The following is a 16,949-nucleotide window of genomic DNA, read 5'->3' as shown; positions in this document are numbered from 1 at the left end:
ACAACATAACTTATATTGAATACAGTGTTTTTACAATAATCAGCCAGCATTGATGGACTCTAGTTGCCCTGATACTGTTTCTCCGTGACTGCAATGTCCTGATGAAACCTTTCACTGTGCTCGTCACTGACAGCGCCAAGATTTGTAGGGAAGATGGCTAAATGGGAATGCATCAAATGTGAGGAGCCTAGGCTTTGTCTTGGTCGCCAGTTTTACACCCAAAGTGGAGTTCATAGGCTTTCTTAATAAGAGGAGTCATGCTGTGTCTGAGATTTAAGCATATACTCACCACAACTGTAACATATATCCTGGCTATTTCAATGTTGGTGAGACATTTTGTAAATACAAGTACTCCTGAAAATACTGTTACTTGATTATAAAGCGTACACACAGTATTTTATGCAGGTAGAGCATGTGCATCAGTGTGATCACAAATCATGTAAGTATAATGCGTAAAACTGTGTGTGTGTGTGTGTGTGTGTGTGTGTGTGTGTGTGTGTGTGTGGTTTTATAGCCTTTCTAAAACCTGTCCTGTCCTGCCATACAGCATCCGCCCTCCCTAAGCATGCCCAGGCATGTCTGGATAACGTAGAAAACTTCAGCCTATATTGTGGACAACATCTTAATTGACTTGAATTGAGAATTGAAATAACAAAAATAGGCAACTTCAAAAAAAAAAGGTGTGTAATAGGGAAATTTCATAGTGATCTTCATGATCTAGACTCAAAAATATTCAGGAAGCAAAATCCTTGTCCATTGTTATTGGACGTGCTTTTGAAAGTAAAGACATTGGTGGCTAAACTTGGTGTATATTATAGTGCTTTTTGTAAATCCATTGTTCCAAAGTTAATTTTCAGCTAATATTTTTGAAGTATAATCATGAAGAAAATAGATCATCTGTTTCAGTTGTTGGTTGAAAGATTCTGCTCAGAGAAATAGGATTTACTCTCATGTTGTTCAGAGTAATGCAGTGGGATGGCAGGCTAGGGGCTTATTTTAACATTTTATTGAATGGAGGGCACCTTTGAGTGCATCATGAATCAGTATTGCACTTAAGGTATTTTACATTTTTGTGCTATTGGATCCTATACATGATTTTGAGTACTACTAGCTGTTGCTTTCAGTAATACAAGTAAAGCAATCAGCCCCTTGAGGCCATTGTAACAATTATTTAGTTTGTAGATGGCTGAACTATATGGCAGCTCTATTTGCCTGCCCTTGTGGATTCCTGGTTATCCACCTCCATCAATCTGATGACTTAAAATTTCAACATATCCAGTATCCTGAGCCTTTTGGGAGGTGTTAGAAGTTCTAGATTTCATGTTTTTTTAATGCTTGATTTCTTTCTGTAATACTTTAATGCTCAGATTACTACTGGTTTGTAATTCCTTGCTAAAGGATCTGGTTTCTCTGTCTTTAACCTGTTGAATCCCTAACTATTTTGACTAACTGGCAGATGGAGTTCAATCCAGAAAAGCATGAAGTGATGCATTTTGGCTGGTGGAATTTGATGACACAGTATAAGGTTAATGGCAGGATTCTAATCAGTGTGGAAGAACAGAGTCCATGTCCATAGATCCCTCAGAGTTGCGCAAGTTGACGGTGTGGTTAAGAAGGCATATGTTGTGTTGGCCTTCATCATTTAAGGGATTGAGTTGAAGAGCCATGAGGTAATGTTATTTATTTTTGTTTGTTTATTGAGATGCAGCACAGAGTAGGGCCTTCTGGCCCCTCGAGCCACGCTGCCCAGCAACCCCCAAATTAACCCTAACCTAATCATGGGATAATTTATAATGACCAATTAACCTACCAATTGATACATCTTCTGGATTATGGGAGGAAACCAGAGCACTCAGAGGAAAGCCACGTGGTCACGGGGAGAATGTACTAACTCCTTACAGACAACTGCGGGAATTGAACCTGGTTTGCTGGTACTGTAAGCGTTGTGCTAACCACTATGCTACTGTACTGTCCTGTGTGCAGCTTTATAAAACTCTGGTTAAGACCACACTTGAAGTATTATGTTCATTTCTGTTTGCCTCATAATAGAAAGGATGTGGAAAGTTTAGAGAGGGTGCAGAGGGGATTTACCAGGATGCAGTCTGGATTAGAGAACGTGTCTTGTGAGGAAAGGTTGAGTGAACAAGGCCATTTTTCTTTGGAGCTAAGGATAAGAGGTGTATAAGTTGATAAGAGGCATAGGTGGAGAGGACAACCAGAGACTTTTCCTCCAGTGTAAGAATGGCTAATATGAAAGGACATACTTTGAAGGAAAGCATAAAGGAATGCCTGGTAGGTTTCTTTTACACAGAGAGCAGTAAGTGTAAGGAATGCACTTGGCATGTTGGTGGTAGAGGCAGATGCATTAGGAACATTTAAGAGACTCTTTAAGTAGACATGAATGAAAGGAAAATGGAGGGCTATGTGAGAGGACAGGTTCGATTGATCTGGGAGTAAGTTAAAAGGTTGGCAAGACATTGTGGGTGAAGGGCCTGTACTGTTCTATGCTTAACTTAATTGAGTCACTGAAACATCTAAACGTGGAACATCATACTCTGCATAAAGGTCTTATTAACATCCTATACTTACTCTAGACCACTTGTAACTAAAATGCTGTCTAGACTGCCAATTGCATTTTGGATATCCAACTCCCCAGCTCAACACAATACAAATATCTGACCTTCTATTCAGAGCTTTTAGCTATTTCAACAGCTATCTGAAATCAACTTCAAGGTTTTTTCCAAAAAAAACTTGAGAGACACGTACTGTAGTAGTTTCACCTGTTTAATACTATTTTCTTTGTAAACACTAGAAATTATCATTTCAAACGGGTTAGAAGAATATAATAATTGAAGATTTTGTGTCTTATTTTTGCCCAATATGTGTCATGCTTAATTGTGGCCTTGGTGTAAGTGGGAAATCTTGCGATACAGAATGGATGAAATGGCTTTCTATATTGTGTTTAGAAAAGATCTGTGAGGATGTTGCTGTGATTACAGAATTAATGAGCAATTAAATTGAAGTGCTTTTCTTTATGGCCGAGGGAAGATTTAAAGTAAAATTGAGAGCTTTGGGGTCAATACGAACAACCTCTACTCTTGGGTTAATTACTAGGATTTTTATGAAGATGGAGTTGCTCGGGAGAATAAATTTCACCCAGAGGGTTCTGGAAGTCTTGGTGCAACTGTGAAAGAGGCACATGTGGCTAGAGCAGGCGTTCCCAACCTGGGATCTACTGACCCCTCGGTTAATGGTAGAGGTTGATGGCATAAAAAAGGGTTGGACTAGAAGCTGGGGGTTCTTGGGGGTCATTTGAATTTTGTTAGATATATTGGGCTGAAGGGCCTCCTATGTTGTAGATTTCCAAGATTCCCCACACAGTTGGTTATAGTTTTATTTACACATGGAAAGAATTGCATGTTGTTTGGTAATTGATAATATCCTGCATGTAGGAGCCCCCATAAATACAAGAGATTCTGTAGATACTAGAAATCCAGAGAAAGTCAGAGGAGCTCAGAAGGTCAGGCAGAAGCATAAACAGTCTCGGCCCAAAATGTCAACTGTTTATTTCTTTCCATGGCTGCTGCCTGACCTGGAGAGTTCCTCCAACATACTGTAAGAACACCTACTAGATCTTTCCATCTTGTGATAAAGGCTATTCATTGAAAAGTAAAAAGTCACATCCCACCTTAAAATGATTACAAATCAGTCAGTCCTTCAGCACTGTTTTTTAGGAGTTGAATATCTTTCTTTGTCAATTTTTAAAATGTAATTGCTTGGAGTTAATTTGAGTGTGTTTCTCAGCTGGCAATGTTTCTTGAGACAGGAACACTCTGTTCTCTCAGTTCATAAATCAACATGTTTAGGCATACTGTCAAAAAGACTTGGTGATAACCTGGCGCCAAGTGGCAGTAACTCAGGCGTTGAGACTTTGATTTCTACCAACCTTGCATGAAATGTTGCTTTCTAATAAGAGGTTGCAGCTACAGTTGTGCTAGCCCTTGTATGTCATGAAAAATGTTAACTGGAGTTGGCTGTAACTTTCAAATTTATATTTCAAGAATATAAATCATCTCCGATTGTTCTTGCCAGCTACATTTTCATAGATTAGAACCACTACAAAGATAGTTTTTAGAGTGACCATAGGTGATATTGCAGAAGATGAGGGTGGATTTTGGGGCATATTAACCAAAAGAACTGTCAGCATTGAAGAATATGGGAGTAATCTTTCCTGTATGAAGGTGTATAGAGAATGGGTACCCGATGAAATTGCAGAGAGTGGGTAGGGTAAATAACATTTACCCAGGAGACTGAGAACCTGATTCTTACGGAGTCTTGGGAGCCTCAACGAACACCAGTAAAACTATGGAGGATGGATGTGCAGAAATAACGAGGGTAGCGACACTCTGAATTGGTTGTAGCGTTTGGAAGTGCAACCAACTGGAAGAATATTGAAGTTGAGACCCAGGATTTGACAATAATGGGAGTGATACAAGGCTAAGAATTAGAGATGCATGAGACGAGGAAAAAATGCCTTTGACAATACATTGAATGAGGATGAAAGTTGATCTTGGGATGTATAAGACTACTAAAGTTTTGTACATGGTGTAATGCTAGTAGAGACTTGGAAGTAGGATCACAAAATCAGCTGAATATTGATACTGTTTCTTGGAGGTTTTAAGAAAAAGAAATCCTTAAATTTGCACCTTGGAGAACCCCAGGCTAATTTTGTTATGAAGGTATCCTCACTTGTCCTACAACCAGAGGTCATTCTGTTCCAGTAACTGGAGATTCTTTGGCTGAAGGGTGGCGGGTCTGTGGAGTTCATTGTCATGGATGGCTGTGGAGGCCAAGTCATTGGGTATAGTTAAACCAGAGGTTGAAAGGAAGAATGGAGTTGAGGGATAATAGGTCGGCCATGGAATGATGGGCAGACTTGAATGGCCAAATGGCTAGATCCTTCTGCTTGTGTCTTATTATTTTGCAGCAAACGATAATAAACAGAATGACTAATGTTTCCAGCAGTTAATATCTCTTATACTTGGTTTGGTGTCCTTGAGACTAAGATGCATGCCATGATTGAAAAGACTATTAGGACTAATTCTGGATATTCTACTAATTAAATGGTGTAATCTTGACCAGTATTCTTGTTAGCTGCTGCTCATGATAATTTCCATGATTTGGACAAAGCTGATGGTAATTAGAGAAACATGTCAATTTTTAAAAATTCAAGCTTCTGTGGAAATTCTCAGACCATGTGGTTATCTGTAACTCATCAATTTTATTTCTTTTTTTCTTTTTAAGACTTGTTGATAGTAAACATAACTTTTTAAAGGTTTTTCCTGAATGTGCTGGTTATGAATTGTAGATAAAAATCAAGGTTCAAAATAAATTTATTATCAAAGTACATATATGTCACCATATACAACCTTGAGATTCATTTTCTTGTGGGCATACTCAGCAAATCTATAGAACAGTAGCTATAACAGGATCAATTAAAGATCAGCTGGAGTGCAGAAGACAGCAAACTGCAAATGCAAATATAAATAAATAGTGATAAATAACGAGAACATAAGTTCAAAGGTATTAAATATGCATTTAATACTAGGAGTATGTACCCAGTACACAACCTGAAATTCGTCCTCTTTGCAGACATCCATGAAGTAACCCCATAGAACAACAGAAACATTGAAGCCCCTCCCTTCTCAGAAGCAGCAGCAAAACATTAACCCCCCCCCACACCATGCGAGCAGCAGAAGTGCCAAAGAGTCCATTGATTCAGATGAGATGTATGTCCATTGCTTAAGTTCATGTAAGCAATGGATTTGTTTAACCTTGTTAACATGGGGAACGTCATTTGATTGAAGGTGGTTTCTGCAGATGGTTTGTAATTAGAGTTTCATTGGTTGTGGCTGAATTAATTGCTTGTTGTGGATGGCATGGCTCATTTGCAGATTTGCCCAGATGCCTTCACAATATTGGTAACTTAATTTTTCCTGAATAAGGAATGTTGTCATTCAGTTGAACACTTGTGATGTAGATAATGAGGATTTTGTTAGGCTGTTGCTTGATATTGATCAGCTGAAAGTTGGCCAGAGTAATGGCAGATGGAATTTAATCTTGACAAGTGAGAAGTGATGCATTTTGGAAGGTCAAAGAACTGTTGATTATAGTAAATGATAGGACCCTAGGGAGTGTTGACAGAATGACCTCGGAGAACAACCACAGATCCCTGACATTGACAGCACAAGTTAAATAACGATGGTCAAGAAGATTTATGAGATTGTGCTTTCATCAGGTGTGGCATAACATATAAAATAGAACCATCATGGTACAACTTCATAAATCATTGCACAGGCCACACCTATTGTGTGCATTTCTGGTAGCCACACTATAGGAAAGATGTGACTGTTGGAGAGAGTGCAGAAGAGATTTGCCAGGATGTCGTTTGGATTGGAGCATTTCAATTATAAGGAGAGATTGGTAGAGTGGCTTTGTTTTTCCTGGAGCAGAGGATGTTGAGGGTTGACTTGATGGAAGTATATAAAATTGAGGGTAGATTTTTTTTATTCCTTATTGGAGTGTGTCCAAACAAGAAGGCAGATTTGTAAGAAGAGAGCTAGGATGGTGAATTTTTCTCACAGTGGTCAAATACGTGTGGGATACTCTTGAGGAACACATAAGGTGTTGAAGGCTGGGGACTAAATAAGTTAGGACTAGTATAGATAAATACAAGGGTCGACATGGATGCTACAAGCCTGAGGGCCTGTATCTATGCTGATGACTAAGATAAGAGTATGTATACATGGGAGAAAAATGCTAAGGTATAAATTGTCTTTCATTTTAAAGGAATAATGACTAGCTTGAGAGGCTGAAAATGACCTAGCACTATACTTCTATGTTGTGAACCTCCATTCATGGGCTGCTCTTGAATCATACAATCCATTAGTTCTGTATGTCGGTTTACTGCTCCGCTGTCTGTTGTATTTCATAAGAAAGAATTGTTTTTATAGGCTTATTTTTAACAGGCTTCACAAGTTATCTTGAGGGTGAAACTATTTGCTTAATTCTGTTACTTGATGTTTCATGCATTTCCACAGCATACTAAGATATCTTTCAGTAAAAGAGCAGAAAACTTGGGCCAGTGTTAATGGTAAATTTGGGTGCTCATCCGGTAAACTGTTTCTCGGGGAAAATAATCTTCCTTTGATTTCTTTTGGTTATGTGGTTCAAATTTTTTTGTGTCTGTTAAAATAACATTGGAGTTGAATCCTTAACAAAACCTGATGATGTGATGAATGTTCCAGAATTTTAATTGTCTTACAGAGTCTGCTCTCTAATGTACAGTTTGTGAATGGGAGGAAAGATAGGTTTAATTTTTTATTCTTATTCATAAGTTATTAGCGCTTTAACTATTTTCAAAACCATAGTTCTGTTTTTAGAAGGTTTTTAATAGGTAGAAAGATGACTTGGACTAGTGGGTTGCAACCATTCCGAATGCGATACACTTAGTTAAAATAAACCCTGATGATGCCTCAAGCACTGTCTTACAGATTTGGGAATGTCTGGAGACTGATAACAGACTATACCTAGGATAGACAGGATGCAGAATATGCTTTTTACCATTAATCTACCTTGACATGATAAGTCTCTATGGTTCCCTTTTTTTATTTTTAGTGATCCCCTCCCTATTTGCTGAAGGGTTTATGTAATTTGGATTGGAAATCGCTTCAGAACTTTTCTGTGTATGAATGGGCTATCTGGAAACTCTTTTATTTCTCGTTCCTGGTCTAGTGATGGCTATTTTTTTTTCTCATCCTTTCATTAGAAGTTCCTGCCTTTTTTTAAACCTTTAATCTTCTCTACTGTTGCAACCCCGTGAAATCTCCAATTTCAAAGTCTTTGGTATTTCAGATTGTCATTATCATGCCATTGCTGTTTCCCTTTCAGCTCTTTAGGTTCCAAATTCAGTCCCTGGCTTCTCTGCATTTCTCCTCTCCAAGATGCTCTTTAAGCTCCATCTATAGACCAAGCTTTTAGTTATCTATTGGATCCTCTCGTGGGGACCAGTATCAAATGTTGTTAATGTGGCTGTAAAACAGTTTGGAATGTTTCAGTATGTTAATGTTGCTACAGAAAATTCTGGGGGAACTCAGCAGGTCAGTTAGCATCGGGCCAAGACACTTCTTCAGGATTGGAAAGGAACGGGAAAGACACCTGAATAAAAAGATGGAGGGAGGGGAGGGAGGACAAGCTACAATGTGATAGGTGAAGCCAGGTGGGTGGGGAAAGATAAAGGGCTGGAGAGGAAGGAATCTGATACGAAAGGAGAGTAAACCATGGAAGAAAGGGAAGGAGGAGGGGCACCGGGGGAGGTGATAGACAGGTGAGGAGAAGAGGCAAGAGGCCAAAGTGGGGAATAAAAGAAGAGGGAAGGGGGAGGGGGAAAATTACCGGAAGGAGATATCGATGTTCAAGCTATTAAGTTGGGATGAATCTTTTCATTCCTCTCCTCCCCCGCGCACCTTTTCATTCGACATCTTCTCCCTTTTTTTCCTGTCCTGATGAAGGGTCTCACCCAAAACATCAACTATTTTATTTATTTTCTGAGATGTTGCCTGACCTGCTGAGTTGTGCCAGCCATTTTGTGTGTGTTGCTCTGGCTTTCCAGCATCTGCAGAATCTCTTGTGTACATAAATGCAATATGTTATTGTGCAGTATGTCCCGGAGAGAGTTTGAAGCACATTTTAAACTGTTGGGAAAAACGAGTGGTAGATGATCATGATTTTAAATCTCAAGTTTTGGTGATGTATCTGTTTCTTCTACTTTTAGAACTCCCCAGTGGCCTTTTGTTTGTTTCTGCTGTGGAAAATGTCAAGCCTTTCTGAAATAAAAGCAGAGAATGCTGGAAATGTTCAGCAAGTCAGGCAGCATCTATGGAGAGAGAAACAGAGTTAACGTTTCAGGTCGATGATCTTTTTCATCAGAACCTTTCATCTGTCTGAATGGCTTGAGATGACATTGTGCTCGTGTGACACTGGGTTGCTTTAGCCGATGCATACTGCTCCATGATCTTGGAGGAGTTCAGAGGACTTCTCCCTCATCAGAGTATCTTACATGGATATAGAGTTCTGCGCAAGCTCTTTTATCTGTGTATCACTTGTGCTGCTTCAGTTGTTTTGTTCACTATTGCTGCTTTCCTCATTCATGCTTTTCATTAAGATTTTCTTCTGTTGGGAAAGGGAGCACAAGTTTATCCAAGATGAGTTTACTAAAATGCACTTACAAGCTTGTGCCATTTACATTCCATTGATTTTAATTTGTCTTCTGTACCAGTCACCCGCTACCAATATGTGAGGGGAAACACAGGTACTGTTCGCAGGCATAACTCAGTTTGGAAGAACAAAATGCATTTTTATTCCCCACCAAATCACTCCCCTCAGACTTCAGTGCAGGTATTTAAAATGTTCTTCTGCCCACTTCTGAAAATCTCAATAGTCGGGCAAAAATTATACTCTTCCATGAACACCTGGCCAATTGTTTTTTGCAGGGGACTGTTGAAGTAAAACGATGTCTGGAATTGCATTGAGTCGACTTGCACAAGAAAGAAAAGCTTGGAGAAAAGACCACCCTTTTGTAAGTATGCAGTTCAACAGCAATGTTTAGGAATTCAGTAGATCAAAAAAGTGAATCCTTCCTGGAATCGAGGATCCCAGGTATTGGATGCCAGGTTCCAGGCTTACCAGCTAAACCATAAACAGGAGAAAACCTGCAGATGATGGAAATCCGAGCAACACACACAAAATGCTGGAGGAACTCAGCATGCCAGGCAGCATCTATGGAAAAGAGTGGTCGAAGGTTCGGGCTGAAACCCTTCGGCAGGACCATGTGTGTTCTTCAGCAAACATTTTACATTTCACTGTTTTCGATATTAATTTTATTTTTGATATCTGTGTAATTTTGTATTCCAGCGAGGTGTATTGAGTAGCTCGAAGTTAGTGTACTGCTCAATTTATTTTATTTGGAGATGCAGCCCACGCCACCCAATTACACTCATCTGACCAATTAAACTACTAACCCATACGCCTTTGGAGTGTGGGAGGAAACCTACAGGGAGACCGTACAAACTCCTTGAACCTGGGTTGTGGTGCTGTACTAGTGTTGTGCTAACCACTATGCTACACTTCATCTTGACTTGGTGAACATTTTAACTGTTTTCCTTGGACTAGTTGACCGTAGCTGCAAATAAAAAAAAACTATTGGTTAGAATCATGGCACACCATCATTTATAAGGAAGTCATTTAAGCTAATGAGTTGATGCCACCTCCTTGGGTGTAAGACCACAAGGCAAAAGGAACAGAATTAGGCCATTCGACTCCTTGGATCTGCTCTGCCATTCTATCATGGCTGATTTATTATCCCCCTCAACCCCATTGTCCGGCCTTCTTGCCGTAACTTTTTGATGCCCTGACTAATCAAGAACTTTGACCTCCACTTTAAATATACCCAATGACTTGGCTTCCACAACCACCTGTGGCAATGAGTTCCACACATTAGCTAAAGAAATTCCTCCTCATCTCTCTTCAAAATGGATGTCAGTCTATTCTGGGGTGATACTGTCTGGACCTAGACTTACCCACTGTATGAAAAATGCTCCCCACATCCACTCTGTCTAGACCATTCAATATTTGATAGGTTTTCAATGAGATATCCTTCTCTCTTTCCCCCCCCCGCCCCCATTCTTCTAAACACCAGTGGTATAGGTCCAGAGCTATCTGATGCTCCTCGTATGTTAACCCTTTCAATCTCGTAGTGCCATTCAATTCCCTGAACCTATTATATTTTTGCAATTCTTTCCACCAAGTGGAATTTTTTTTTTTAAAGTCACTGTAGGATCATAGAGTAGGGGCTGTTGTGTTATGGAAGCTTATCCACCTGATAATTTCAGCAATGTAGTAAAAGATTGGCCATTTCAGCTGTGCAAGTTGTCACTATTAGTCAGAGTGGGTAATTCATCCCTCCTATCACCTGCTCCAAAAATACTCTGATTTTACCTAACTAAATTTTTGGATTTGGAAAACTTATGCTGCTGGTAGAAGACTCAAAATAATCACTTCTGTGTTTCAAATGGGGTGCCACTGCAGTATAGTGGTTAGCATGACGTTACTACAGCTCAGGGTATTGGAGTTCAATCCCAGTGTCCTCTGTAAGGAGTTTGTACTTCCTCCCTGTGAAATGCATGGGTTTCCTCCAGGTGCTCTGGTTTCTTCCCACAGTCCAACGACGTAGTGGTTAGTAGGTTAATTGGTCATATTGTAAATTGTCCTGTCATTAGGCGAGGGTTAAATCAGGTGTTGCTGGCTGGCGCGGCTGGAAGGGCCTGTTTCTGTGCTGTATCCCTAAATAAATAAATAAATATGTAGATTAATCTAGGGATAAACAATTTAGTCTGATCCTAAACTAAAGAAATGTGAGCATTTTCAACTTGGAGTCTTCTATGATAACTGAGATCATTGGGCAAATCTATGGGCTGAGAAGAACTATGCACCCAGATAAAGAGAAGGTGAGACGATAGTTTCTATTGATGAGAGAGTTGTTGGGTCCCAGGTGATCTGCCAACATTGGGAGAGCTGCTGCCAGTGCCTGGCGATAGCCTTATTCACTGTACCAGCCAGGCAAGGTGCATCCCTGGGACCCACATCTATGTTGGGCAGCTGCACTGCTTGATCAGATCCACCCAGCCCTTCCCCTCACACGCAGCCTCCCTACACAGAGGTCAAAATGGAACTCCAAAAAGGCCCAAGCTGTTCTAACCACCATGCTACCGTGGCACCAGTGTTCCAATCTCTTACCCAGACTCTGCTTCAACCCCTCAATGATTTTCAATTCCCATCACTCCATTACTGTTTTAACTGCACAGCCTCCGTGCTCTGGGATTCCCTCCCTAACCCTGTAGTCAAGATGTAGTCAAATCCTTATTCTATGGAGCCTCTGATTATTTGCCGTAATAGAAGCTGATAAATACTTTCAGCAGTTCTGATCATTCACCAAGAGGGAGTCACAGAAACAGGCCCTTCAGCTCATCTGCATGTCAACCTGTTATTCTGCCTAATCCCATCTACCTTCACCTTGGCCATTGCCGTCTGTGTCCTTCCCATCTATGCAAATTTCTCTTAAATATAGCAATTGGACTTGCAACCATCACTTCCGCCGGCAGCGGATTCCACACACAACATTCTATGAGTGAAGAAATTCCCCTTAAACATTTCACCTTTCACCTTTCACCCTTAACCCATGACCATTATTAGTTCGAGTCTCACCCATCCTGAGCGGATGATAAAGAAATTTATACCCCTGATAATTTTGTACATCTTTAGCAAGTCTCCCCTCATTCTCCAGGGAATAAAGTTCAAAGGAAATTTATATTCAAAGTACACTGAGGTTCATTTTCTTGCTAGCATTCACAGAGCAAAGCAGTGCGGTAGAATCAATGAAAAACTACACAAAAGCAAAATCTGACAAATAACCAATTTGCAAAAGAAAACAAACTGTAAATACAAAAAAAAACTTAATAATGATAGATAATAAATAACTAGTAAATAATACTGAGAACATGACTTGTAGAGTCCTTGAAAGTGAGTCAATAGGTTGTGAAATCATTTCATTGTTGGGGTGAATGAACTTATTGATGCTGGTTCAGGAGCCTGATGGTTGAAGGGTTTATAACTGTTACTGACCTGGTGGTCCTAATCGATTCAACCTTTTTCACAAGTCCTGGCAACATCCTTTTAAATTTTCTCTGCGCTCTTTCAATCTTACTGAATTATTTCCCTTAGGTAGGTGACCAGAAATACACACAACACTGCAAATTTGTCCTCTCCAGCCATCTTCATAACATTCCAAGTCCTGTACTCTTCACTAAGGCCAATTTGCCAAAAGGTCAGTTTACAACCTGTGACGCCACTTTCAATGAATTATCCCTGAGCGAGAGGAAGAACATTGCTTGACATTAGTGTAAGATTCAGTATTCTTCAAATCCCATGGTTTTGTTTTTGGGTGAGCTCCTTCAGGTTTGGATATTTGTTTAAAAGAAGTTTTCTGTAGTTTTATGTTCAACTTTAACTCGTGTAATTTGTTCTACCTGCAGGGCTTTGTTGCAGTGCCCACGAAGAATCCGGATGGTACTTTAAACTTAATGAACTGGGAATGCGCTATTCCAGGGAAAAAGGCAGTAAGTATTATAGCAATCCACGTACCACATGATAGTAAGAGCCCTTTTCGTAGTAGTCTTTGTGGCTAGGGTTACTTAGAACAGGAGTTAAAAATAGAATCATAGAAAACCTATAGCACAATAAAGGCCCTTCAGCCCACAATGCTGTGCCGAACATGTACTATTATCCAGGGTTACCCATAGCCCTCTATTTTTCTAAGCTCCGTATACCTATCTAGGAGTCTCTTAAAAGACCCTTTTATATCTGCCTCCACCACCGTCACTGGCAGCCCATTCCACACACTCACCACTCTCTCTGCGTAAAAACTTAACCCTGACAACCTCTGTACCTACTTCCAAGCACCTTAAAATTGTGCCCATTCTTGTTGGTCACTTCAGCCCTGGGAAAACGCCTCTGACTTGATCAATGCCTCTCATCATCTTATACACCTCTATCAGGTCACCTCTCATCCTCCGTCGCTCCAAGGGAAAAAAGGCTGAGTTCACTCAACCTATTCTCATAAGGCATACTCCCTAATCCAGGCAACATCCTTGTAAATCTCCTCTGCACCCTTTCTATGGTTTCCACATCCTTCCTATAGTGAGGCAACCAGAATTGAGCACAGTGCAGTGGGGTCTGACCAGGGTCTTATATAGCTGCAACATTACCTCTCGGCTCCTAAACTCAATCCCACAATTGATGAAGGCCAATGCACTGTATGCTTTCTTAACCACAGAGTCAACCTGCGCAGCAGCTTTGAGTGTCCTATGGACTTGGACCCCAAGATCCCTCTGATCCTCCACACTGCCAAGTGTCTTACCATTAATACTATATTCTGCCATCATATGTGATCTACCAAAGTGAACCATCTCACACTTATATGGGCTGAACTCCATCTGCCACTTCTCAGCCCAGTTTTGCATCCTGTCAATGTCCCGCTGTAACCTCTGACAGCCCTCCACACTATCCACAACACCTCCAACCTTTGTGTCATCAGCAACCCATCCCTCCACTTCTTCATCCAGGTTATTTATAAAAATCACAAAGAGTAGGGGTCCCAGAACAGATCCCTGAGGCACACCACTGGTGACTGACCTCATGCAGAATATGACCTGTCTACAACAACTCTTTGCCTTCTGTGGGCAAGCCAGTTCTGGATCCACAAAGCAATGTCCCCTTGGATCCCATGCCTCCTTACTTTCTCAATAAGTCTTGCATGGAGTACCTTGTCAAATGTCTTGCTGTAATCCATATACACGACATCTACTGCTCTACCTTCATCAATGTGTTTAGTCACATCCTCAAAAAATTCAATCAGGCTCGTAAGGCACAACCTGCCTTTGACAAAGCTATGCTGGCTATTCCTAATCCTATTATGCCTCTCCAAATGTTCATAAATCCCACCTCTCAGGATCTCCATCAACGTACCAACCAATGAAGTAAGACTCACTGGTCTATAATTTCCTGGGCTATCTCTACTCTTTTTCTTGAATAAGGGAACAACATCTGCAACCCTCCAGTCCTCCAGAACCTCTCCCATCCCCCTTGACGATGCAAAGATCATCGTGAGAGATTCAGTAATCTCCCTCGCCTCCCACAGTAGCCTGGGGTACATCTCGTCCAGGTCCGGTGACGTATCCAACTTGATGCTTTCCAAAAGCACCAGCACATCCTCTTTCTTAATGTCTATATGCTCAAGCTTTTCAGTCTGCTGCAAGTCATCCCTATAATCGCCAAGGTCCTTTTCTGTAGTGAATACTGAAGCAAAGTGTTCATTAAGTACCTTTGCTACCTCCTCCGGTTCCAGACACAGACTTCCACTGTCATACTTGATAGGTCCTATTCTCTCACGTCTTATCCTCTTGCTCTTCATATACTTGTAGAATGCCTTGGGATTTTCCTTAATCCTGCTCCCCAAGGCCTTCTCATGTCCCCTCTGGCTCTACTAATTTCATTCTTAAGCTCCTTCCTGCTAGCCATATAATTTTCTTGATCTCTATCATTAACCAGTTGTTTGAACCTTCCATAAGCTTTTCTTCTTGACTAGATTTTCAACAGCATGGTTCCTGTACCCTACCATCCCTGTCTCATTGGAATGTACCTATGCAGAACGCCACGCAAATGTCCCCTAAACATCACATTTCTGCCATGCAATTCCCTGAGAACATCTGTTCCCAATTTATGCTTCCAAGTTCCTGCCTGATAGTTTCATATTTCCCCTTACTCCAATTAAATGCTTTCCCAACTTGTTTGTTCCCCCCTCCCCCTCCCCCCAGTGCTATGGTAAAGGAGATAGAATTGTGATCACTGTCTCCAAAATGCTCTCCCACTGTGAAACCTGACACCTGACCAGGTTCATTTCCCAGTATAGCCTCGCCTCTTGTAGGCTCATGGACATATTGTGTCAGGAAACCTTCCTGAACACACCTAACAAACTCCACCCCATCTAAACTCCTTGTTCTAGGGAGATGCCAATCAATATTGGAGAAATTAAAGTCTCCCATCACGACAACCCTGTTATTGCACTGAATTAGTTAGCACTAGGGAAGACCGTTTTAAATAAAAAGCTATGCTTAACTCTTATATTTTCAAGTTCAGGCAAAACATAATTACCCTTCATGTAAAATGCTTTAGCATTTTACTCTTATAATGGCTTCAGTCCTGTCAGCAGTTAGGTGGAGAAAAGATGGATTGCAGAGGAGATGCCCTCACAAATGGGATTTTCTGGTTTCAATAAATATATCATGCCATCTTTCAATATTAGGAAGAATGTATTGACTGGCGTTTGCTTTTTTTTTGAGGATCACTATCAAAAAAATGTGAATAGCTGTTCATCTTGGCTTTGCTTGTTGCTGTGGATAGCTGTTTCCTTTGTATACATAGGGTATGAAGATTCAGTGCTTTATCCATTTGTAAAGTGCTCCGTTTTAATAAGATATACAGGTTTTAATGTAAAGGGAAGGTTTTGTACTTTAGAGGTTAACAGCAAAGATGTGCTGATCATTTAAAAAATTATTACAATTGCATTAATAGAATTATTAATACAGCACAGATGAGCTCTGTTCAACCAATTATATATCTGCTATATCTGAAAGGAATATCCGGTTAGCCCCACTCAGTTGTGTTTAATGGCCCTATAACATTTACATCTGTCAAGTACAGTGGATTTTGGTTAATTGGGGCAAGTACATTTTGGTCCAATAAAGCAGCTGCCTCAGTTGGCTGAAGTTTCATGGAAATAGTCAAAAGGTTATAAAAAAACAAACTACCGTTTAACTAACAAATTATGTATTTAAATGAAATACAGAACAAATTAGAACACTGTCAATATGATCTCAGTACTATAAAACTGTACTAGTTCCTAATAGTTATTGACGGAGGAATTCATCCAGTATACACTGTGCGTTCTTTTCATTGACTGTAAATGACCAAAATCACGCAGGCACCTAGTGTAGATAATGAACTGCCTTCATACAATGCTATTGATGATTGCATTCTCTGTCCATTTTCACTGTAACATTCAAGATGGTTGTCGATACCTTCAAATTTTTCATAGTTTCTAACCTGAAGTAGTGAAACTGCTTCATTTTCACTCCTAGCCATTTCTGGCATCTCCAAACCTAAATGCTTGAAACTGCAGTTGTCAAAACAGTTCTGAATAGTATTATTGCTCATTTTTCACCAAGTATCCGTGATAAAAATCACTGCTCTTTGAACACAAATGTACACAATTGATG

At 40.3% G+C, this 16,949-nt stretch overlaps 1 protein-coding gene across 3 annotated transcripts in view; it reads left to right on the top strand.

Annotated features, from left to right (window-relative positions):
• LOC134354098 (SUMO-conjugating enzyme UBC9) overlaps nt 1–16,949 on the top strand; it is a 57,461-nt gene that overhangs the window by 24,644 nt on the left and 15,868 nt on the right. For 2 of the 3 annotated variants that reach the window (XM_063062858.1, XM_063062857.1), the window contains 2 exons: nt 9,552–9,637; nt 13,149–13,232. In XM_063062858.1, coding sequence (XP_062918928.1) covers nt 9,572–9,637; nt 13,149–13,232 — 150 coding nt within the window. In that variant the 5' untranslated portion in view covers nt 9,552–9,571. Of the gene's footprint in view, nt 1–9,337; nt 9,457–9,551; nt 9,638–13,148; nt 13,233–16,949 lie in introns of all 3 variants that reach the window. The other variant, XM_063062859.1, reaches the window with a different exon arrangement.

This window comes from Mobula hypostoma, chromosome 11, assembly GCF_963921235.1.
Source record: "Mobula hypostoma chromosome 11, sMobHyp1.1, whole genome shotgun sequence".
Taxonomy (NCBI): Eukaryota; Metazoa; Chordata; class Chondrichthyes; order Myliobatiformes; family Myliobatidae; genus Mobula; species Mobula hypostoma.
The sequence above is the reverse complement of the archived record's forward strand: the minus strand, read 5'-3'. Positions and strand labels throughout refer to the sequence as shown.